Source organism: Drosophila takahashii, chromosome X (assembly GCF_030179915.1).
Source record: "Drosophila takahashii strain IR98-3 E-12201 chromosome X, DtakHiC1v2, whole genome shotgun sequence".
NCBI lineage: Eukaryota > Metazoa > Arthropoda > Insecta > Diptera > Drosophilidae > Drosophila > Drosophila takahashii.
This window is the reverse complement of record NC_091683.1, coordinates 26725314-26734600: the sequence shown is the minus strand read 5'-3', so window position 1 is coordinate 26734600 and position 9287 is coordinate 26725314. Positions and strand designations below refer to the sequence as shown.

At 40.5% G+C, this 9287-nt stretch overlaps 1 protein-coding gene across 1 annotated transcript; it reads left to right on the top strand.

Moving 5' to 3' along the window:
* The first annotated feature begins 3251 nt into the window (after positions 1-3251).
* LOC138913893 (uncharacterized) lies at positions 3252-9023 on the top strand. Its single transcript, XM_070219049.1, has 4 exons — positions 3252-3975; positions 4074-5264; positions 5433-5668; positions 8934-9023. The coding sequence occupies exons 1-4, from the start codon at positions 3252-3254 to the stop codon at positions 9021-9023; spliced, it is 2241 nt and encodes a 746-aa protein (XP_070075150.1).
* Positions 9024-9287: the final 264 nt, after the last annotated feature.

The window sequence follows — 9287 nt, the reverse complement described above, 5'->3', positions numbered from 1 at the left end:
TATTTTTTTTTGTTTAATACTTTTTAAAAATACCACATGAAAAAAGAAACTAAAAAAAACAAAAACTTTTTAAAAAAAGTTTTTTTTTGTCGGAAAAAAATGGATTTGTTTTTAAATTCTGACTTTGCCGATTTGTAAGTACGCCTCTGCCACGCCCACTCCCTGTCTCAAGCAATAATTTGAAAGGTGGATCAATTATCTATCATTTGCCGTTTACAAAATTCAATTATCTTCACTGGTTCAAAAGTTATGATTTATTACCAAAAAAAAGTCAAAAGGCGCCACTGTGCGACGTCTAAATATTGGGTATTTTTCGTACTGCGGCCCCGGTGTATGTAAATTGGGCATATTTCGTACTGATGCCAACATATCTATATGACTCATTATTTTCTTCCATATCTTTTATTTCCATATTCAAGTAATTTCTTTATTTGCCATATCAATATAAAATATTTTTTGGTCATATTTATGTAATCTATATGCCGTATCCATATAATGAATACGGCATATCCATACAACTAGCCATATTTGTATGTCAATGTATATTTTATTATACATTTTTTTTCTTTATACATATAATATGGTATTTCCATATCGCTATAATTGAATTATATGTATAAGATATCATTTATATATAGCATTGCCAAAATAATATGATAAACATAAATTTTGAACAATACGGCCGGTCGGCGAGCACTGCCTCCCTATATATGTTTTTGGCCACGACGTCTAAATATTGGGTATTTTTCGTACTGCGGCCCCGGTGTATGTAAATTGGGCATATTTCGTACTGATGCCAACATATCTATATGACTCATTATTTTCGTCCATATCAATATAACTTCTTTTATTTCCATATTCAAGTAATTTCTTTATTTGCCATATCAATATAAAATATTTTTTGGTCATATTTATATAATCTATATGCCGTATCCATATAATGAATACGGCATATCCATACAACTAGCCATATTTGTATGTCAATGTATATTTTATTATACATTTTTTTTCTTTATACATATAATATGGTATTTCCATATCGCTATAATTGAATTATATGTATAAGATATCATTTATATATAGCATTGCCAAAATAATATGATAAACATAAATTTTGAACAATACGGCCGGTCGGCGAGCACTGCCTCCCTATATATGTTTTTGGCCACGACGTCTAAATATTGGGTATTTTTCGTACTGCGGCCCCGGTGTATGTAAATTGGGCATATTTCGTACTGATGCCAACATATCTATATGACTCATTATTTTCGTCCATATCAATATAACTTCTTTTATTTCCATATTCAAGTAATTTCTTTATTTGCCATATCAATATAAAATATTTTTTGGTCATATTTATATAATCTATATGCCGTATCCATATAATGAATACGGCATATCCATACAACTAGCCATATTTGTATGTCAATGTATATTTTATTATACATTTTTTTTCTTTATACATATAATATGGTATTTCCATACCGCTATAATTGAATTATATGTATAAGATATCATTTATATATAGCATTGCCAAAATAATATGATAAACATAAATTTTGAACAATACGGCCGGTCGGCGAGCACTGCCTCCCTATATATGTTTTTGGCCACGACGTCTCAATATCGGGTATTTTTCGTACTAAGGCTTCAGTGTATGTAAATCGGGCATATTTTGTACTGATGCCACCATATCCATATAACTTATTTTTTGTTCTATATCTATATAATTAATTTTTTTTCCATACCTATAACTATTAAACTAATTTTTTTCCATATCCATACTTGAACTTATTATTTTTCCCATATCCATATAACTCGTTTTTTCCATATCCACACTAGAATTTAGTATTTTTCCCATATCCATATAAATCATTATTTACCATATCAATATAAATAATATTTTTCCATATTCATACTAGAACTTATTATTTCTTTAATATCCATATAACTCAATATTTTTTCATATCCATACTAGAACTGATTATTTTTCCCATATCCATACTAGAACTTATTATTTTTCCCATATCCACATAACTCATTTTTTTCATATCCATACTAGAACTTGTTATTTTTCCCATATCCATATAACTCATTTTTTTCATATCCATACTAGAACTTAATATTATTTTCATATCCATATAACGCATGTTCGGACTTAGAATATTTTTATACACGTCACTAATAGGATGACGATTCAGTTGGCTACCTTAAGAGGTACATATACTTGCATATGTCTCTTACTTGTATGTTCGGACTTAGAATATTTTTATACACGTCACTAATAGGATGACGATTCAGTTGGCTACCTTAAGAGGTACATATACTTGCATATGTCTCTTACTTGTATGTTCGGACTTAGAATATTTTTATACAAGTCACTAATAGGATGACGATTCAGTTGGCTACCTTAAGAGGTATATATACTTGCATATGTCTCTTATTTGCATGTTCGGACTTAGAATATTTTTATACACGTCACTAATAGGATGACGATTCAGTTGGCTACCTTAAGAGGTACATATACTTGCATATGTCTCTTATTTGCATGTTCGGACTTAGAATATTTTTATACGCGTCACTAATAGGATGACGATTCAGTTGGCTACCTTAAGAGGTACATATACTTGCATATGTCTCTTACTTGTATGTTCGGACTTAGAATATTTGTATACACGTCACTAATAGGATGACGATTCAGTTGGCTACCTTAAGAAGTACATATACTTGCATATGTCTCTTATTTGCATGTTCGGACTTAGAATATTTTTATACGCGTCACTAATAGGATGACGATACATATGGCTACCATTGTTAAATATATTTAAATAAAATTTATTTAAATATAATTATTATTTTATATATATATATTTTATATATATATATATTCTGACTTAAAAAAGGCAAACAATATAAACACAATTAAATTTATGTTTATTATCGAATCATCAAGCAAAGGATAAGCTTCAGTGGATCGCAGTATGGCAGCTGCTCAACCACTTACAACACCTTGCCTGTTACAAAAGTCGTGTGGCGACCAATCTGGCAATCCGAAGCGAACAGCTGATGTCATAAAATAACTCTGGATCGATATCAAAATTGGATTGATATCGATATCCCTCTCTCTTGCGGCGCAATTAGCATATAGTACACACAATTGTTACTCAACCTATTAATATCAAAATAAAGTTAAGTGAAGAGTGAATCTCTACATTGGTGACCCCGCAAACAAGAACACCGCAACAAGCACTATGGATGACGGCCAAGATAATGGAAATGTTTCACCAGCCTCGCCCGACTCGTTTGAGACTCCACATGGTAGCGGCAATGTCACGCCGGTTGTGGAGACAATCAGCACATGCAAGCTCCCTGCATTTTGGAAACAACATGTTCCGTTATGGTTTCTCCAAGTCGAGGCGCAATTCCAATGCAACCGTATCACATCGGACAATACTCGCTACTATCACCTCCTTAGCGCTTTAGACGTTGAGGTTATGTCCGAAGTCTCTGATGTTCTCGCTCAGCCACCGGATTGCAATAAGTATGAGCACCTTAAGTCGACCATCATTCAGCGCTTTACAGAATCCCCGGATCGACAACTGCAGCGTGCCTTACTTGAGCTAGACCTCGGGGACAAGAAGCCCTCTCAGCTATTACGGCAAATGACGACACTTGCTGGCGGTCGCGCATCCAGTGACGCCTTACGAGTTCGATGGCTCTCCCAACTCCCTCAGCATGTACAGCGAGGTTTGAAAGTTCTGCGTTCAGCTTCTATAGAAGAGCAAACTGAACTTGCCGACATTCTCATGGAGGACAAAACCACTTCTTTCGTTATGGCTGCTGGACATTCTTCATCTCAATCGCGAGGAAACAAATTCGACCAACCCCACTCGGTTTCTAGGGACTCCAAGGACGAAGTAAAACGCGAACTGGCCGCTATCAAGACTTCAATGGCCCTTTTGCAAAATAATTGGCGTGCCAGCAATTCTAGCCAAGCCGTTCAGAATAGAGAGCAAGGGCGAGCATCTCGTCTATGTTTTTATCATGCTAAATTTGGTAATAACGCTCGAAAGTGTTCGCCGCCCTGTTCGTGGGCCCAGTCACAGGGAAACTAAAAAAGCTGTCATCCGTACAGGCAGCCGATGACAGCAGAAGTCCGAATGCTCGCCTCTCTAAAGAATATCGACTACACATTTACGATCGCTGCACTAACATCAAATTTCTTATTGATTCCGGATCAGTCATCTCACTCATTCCGCTTTCATTAGTAAAAAAAAGCCTATGTCGCAAGGACGAATTCAAACTATACGCTGCAAATACATCAGTAATTGATACCTACGGGACTTTAAATCTGACGTTTGGCCTTAACCTACAACGCAAATTTAGCTGGCAATTCGTCGTCGCTAACGTCCAATCAGCAATCATTGGAGCGGATTTTCTTACTTATCATGGTCTGATCATTGACCTCAAGGGTAAACGCCTCATTGATTCTTTAACGTCCACATCAACAAAAGGAGAGCTGACGGAAACAAAAGTCTATAACATTTCTACAATCAACTCACACAACTTCGCCGAAGTAGATCAGCCATATTCCAATCTACTTGGTCTCTTTTCGGACATAACACGACCCAATAAACCCCCTGCAAAGCGCGTAAGCAATGACGTAGCACATTACATTGAGACAACTGGCCCCCCCGTTTTTGACAAGCCAAGACGGCTTACAGGTGAAAAACTTAAGGCGGCACGTCGGGACTTTGACCTTTTAATACAACAAGGAGTAATTCGTCCCTCAAGTAGCCAATGGGCTAGCCCTATTCATTTGGTCCCTAAGAAAAACAATGAGTGGCGTACAACAGGTGATTATCGAAAACTTAATGCTTGCACAGTTCCAGATCGCTATCCTACCCCCCATGGTGAGGACATTCTACAGCGTTTGCACGGTTGCACCGTTTTCTCCACGCTCGACCTGGTGCGTGCTTACCATCAAATTCCAGTCGCCATGGGCGATATTTCAAAAACGGCAGTCACCACTCCATTTGGGCTGTTTGAATTTGTTGGCATGCCACCAGGTTTGCGAAATGCAGCACAAACCTTTCAAAGGCATATGGACAATCTTCTCCGTGGAGTACCATTCGTAGGATGTTATATCGACGACATCATTGTTTTCTCCAAGACGCACGAGGAGCACCTGCAACATCTTCAAACAATCTTCAAAATCCTACAGGATAACCACCTTCAAATCAACCCACAAAAATGCCGATTTGGTAAAAGTGATGTTATTTTTCTCGGCTTTGAAGTCAGTGCTAACGGATTCAAGCCTCCGGCTGAACGTACTCGAGTCATTTCGGAATTTCCCAAGCCACAAACAATTATGGAATTACGCAGATTTCTGGGAATGGTAAATTATTACCGACATTTGATTCCGCATGCAGCTCAGGCGCAGATTCCGCTGACAGATTACCTAAAAGGTGCAACCAAAAACGACAAACGAGAGATTGCTTGGACCCCCGATGCTGAAAGCGCATTCCACACCTGCAAGCTGGGAATATCGAAAGCAGTGAGCTCTACGTTTCTCTCCCCATCAGCCCAGCTATCCCTAAAAACAGACGCCTCGGATACAGCGATTGGAGCCGCCCTCGAGCAATTGGATGGCAATGTTTGGCGTCCGGTAAGTTTCTTCTCTCGAAAACTGTCTCCCACAGAGCGAGGATACAGCACGTATGATCGCGAGCTACTAGCAATTTTCGCCGGCATTATAGCGTTCAAGCATATATTGGAGGGACGTCCTTTTGTAATTCAAACTGACCACAAACCACTGCAATACGCTTTCAAGCAGAAAGCCAGTAAAGCATCACCGCGTCAACTTCGGCAGTTGGACTTCATCTCCCAATTTTCTACAGAAATCATTTATAATCCCGGAGAGAACAATATAGTCGCAGATGCACTATCTCGCATAAACGCGATAAGTATGCCGACCAATTTCAGCGCCCAAGCGATTTTTAATGCACAACAAGCTGATGATGAAATGGCAAAGCTATCCAATACATCTCTTAATCTCCAAATCCGACAAATTGATCAGCTCGATATCCTATGCGATAGCTCGAATGGGCGCGAGCGACCATACTTGCCTGAGAGCTTAAGACGCCAAGCATTCGATGCAGTGCATGGACTAGCACATCCAAGCAGCCGTGCAACTGCCAAGTTACTCAAGCAGCGGTTTTTTTGGCCAGGAATTAACCGAGATGCTACATTATGGTCCCGTCAATGCGTTCCATGCCAACGGGCAAAAATTCATCGACACACACACAGTGCTGTGGACAAGATTGATATTCCTGACAACCGTTTTGAGCACATTCATATCGACCTGATCGAGCTTCCACAAGTCCGCAACCTGCGTTACTGCCTTACGATCATCGACCGCTTTAGTAGATGGCCTCTAGCTATTCCTCTGTCAAACATGACCGCGGAAACGGTTGCAAAAGCTTTGTACACCCACTGGATCTGTATGTTTGGCTGCCCACTCACCATAACAACGGATCAGGGCACGCAATTTGAGTCCTCGCTGTTTGCCGATCTAGCGAAATTGATTGGAGCTGAAAGGATTCGAACAACTGCGTATCACCCACAATCAAATGGAATGGTAGAGCGCTGGCATCGAACACTCAAGGCTGCGCTAATGTGTAACTCTCACATAGTTTGGCCTGAACTGTTACCCACGGTACTATTGGGATTGCGTTCGACTTTTAAGGCGGACCTGCAAGCATCTCCAGCTGAAATGCTTTTCGGCACTTCTATTCGTCTTCCGAATGAATTTTTCGATCCGCATACAACATACAACAACCAACACCGGCTTACTGAAGGTTTGCGCCAACATATTCGGGCAGTTAAACCTACTCCTGCCGCCCATCACACGAAGCCCCACATTTTTTATTCCAAGGATTTGAAAACGTGTACACACGTTTTCAAGAGAGTCGCTTCTGTCAAAAAACCGCTTGAACATCCATATACTGGACCTCACCAAATAACTCGTCGTGTAGATGAGAAGGTCTACATAATAAACATGGATGGACTGGAGAAAGCTGTATCCGTTGATCTTCTAAAGCCTGCATTTCTCGCTGTTGGCGACTTTATAGAAAGTGAGCATACGGATCTCAGCCACCCACAAGTTCCTGAACTTGCAACCCCAGCTTTAGTTCCGTTACCTTCGCCTATCACACGAAGTCACTGGAGGGGGAGTAGATGTGGCGACCAATCTGGCAATCCGAAGCGAACAGCTGATGTCATAAAATAACTCTGGATCGATATCAAAATTGGATTGATATCGATATCTCTCTCGCTTGCGGCGCAATTAGCATATAGTACACACAATTGTTACTCAACCTATTAATATCAAAATAAAGTTAAGTAAAGAGTGAATCTCTACAGTCGTTTACAATTGATTCTAGGCTTTGTCATTGTATTAAATAATGCTTTTATATGTAACTAGCGCGGCATCAGGTGATCGAAGATCCTCCCAATTTACTATGTTACAAATTACATTGGCATCACATCCATTGTCGTTTATAAAGTAAATTATAAACTTTAAATGGTTTAGAAGCCATACAATGCAAATTGCCCCTTATTTATCATTGCAGTCCAGCACGGATACGACCTTAGAGGCGTTCAGGCATAATCCAACGGACGTAGCGTCATACCACTGTTCGCTCGAACAAGTATTGTGCCATTGGTCCGTACCTGCGGTTCCTCTCGTACTACGCAGGAATGCTGTCGCAACAACGTTTTGTCATTAGTAGGGTAAAACTAACCTGTCTCACGACGGTCTAAACCCAGCTCACGTTCCCTTGCATGGGTGAACAATCCAACGCTTGGTGAATTTTGCTTCACAATGATAGGAAGAGCCGACATCGAAGGATCAAAAAGCGACGTCCCTATGAACGCTTGGCCGCCACAAGCCAGTTATCCCTATGGTAACTTTTCTGACACCTCTTGTTAAAAACTCTTTAAACCAAAAGGATCGATAGGCCGAGCTTTTGCTGTCCCTGTGTGTACTGAACACCGAGATCAAGTCAGCATTTGCCCTTTTGCTCTATGTGTGGTTTCTGTCCGCACTGAGCTGGCCTTGGGACACCTCCGTTATTATTTGAGAGATGTACCGCCCCAGTCAAACTCCCTACCTGGCAATGTCCTTGAATTGGATCATACCTGAGTAATTGGAGTTATACCAAATTTTCAAATCAAAAATACATAAATGCACCGTTTTATTAAAGAATTTGTTTGCGATTATATAACAAACTCGTGATACTTTGATCAAGAAGCTTGCATCAAAACCCAATACCATAAGATATAATAAATATATCCGTATAATGGCTAGGAAATGATACACGTTCCATTTAATCAAGTAAGTAAGGAAACAATAAGAGTAGTGGTATTTCATTGACGATACCAAACCGAAGTCTAATATCTCCCACTTATTCTACACCTCTTATGTCTCCTTACACTGCCAGATTAGAGTCAAGCTCAAAAGGGTCTTCTTTCCCCGCTAATTATTCCAAGCCCGTTCCCTTGGCTGTGGTTTCGCTAGATAGTAGATAGGGACAGTGTGAATCGGATCCCTCCGCTCTTATTTAACGTGGCATGTTCCACACTGAAGGGATTACAACCACGGCACTCTTATACACCCACAAGTGAGTGTATAGTGCAATGTGTCTAGGTTAAGCGCCAGACCAATGCCCCGGACTAGAAGCTATAGCTATGTACATAGCAACCACCCCGGTAGCAATTCGAATGCTTACTTGTCGGGCAAGCATTCCCCCTTGCTGAGGAGCGGGATCTATCTAAATCCCTACTGATCTTTGGGTCACAGCACCCGAGTTGTATGACGCAACTCCACGTCGAACCCGAAGGCTCTACCCGCATATGGGTGTCAACCACAGCCACCACGATACTCCCACATGGGGGCCGACCTCAATGAGCAGCCTTGGACAGCTGCTCAACCCGTGGTACCGAAATTACAGGCTCGGTAGGCCTCACCCCTTAAGCTCCGACAAGCTCGGATAGGGCACCCATGTCATATTAGTCGCCTCCTACGACAAGCTAAGACAAGCTGTGGAAGTATTCTTCGCCGCTAGCCACACAGCAGAGTAAATGGACTAAAAGTCCCTTCTCCTGCGGAACGCCTCATCAGCAAACACATTGAGTCGTCGAGTCCTGTCCTCATCCTCCAGAATCCTTCCAAACGTTCGGTTTTCGCCATTTCGCTGCACTCCAAGTCCATCGAGGTCGCGCAA

Excerpts from the sequence above, each read along its gene's own strand:
- LOC138913893 (XM_070219049.1), top strand. The coding sequence starts at position 3,252 with ATGGATGACGGCCAAGATAATGGAAATGTTTCACCAGCCTCGCCCGAC. Across the intron at positions 3,976-4,073 it reads CCTTTTGCAAAATAATTGGC|TGTTCGCCGCCCTGTTCGTG; the intron begins GTGCCAGCAATT and ends AACGCTCGAAAG. Across the intron at positions 5,669-8,933 it reads ATGGCAATGTTTGGCGTCCG|CCACCACGATACTCCCACAT; the intron begins GTAAGTTTCTTC and ends TGTCAACCACAG.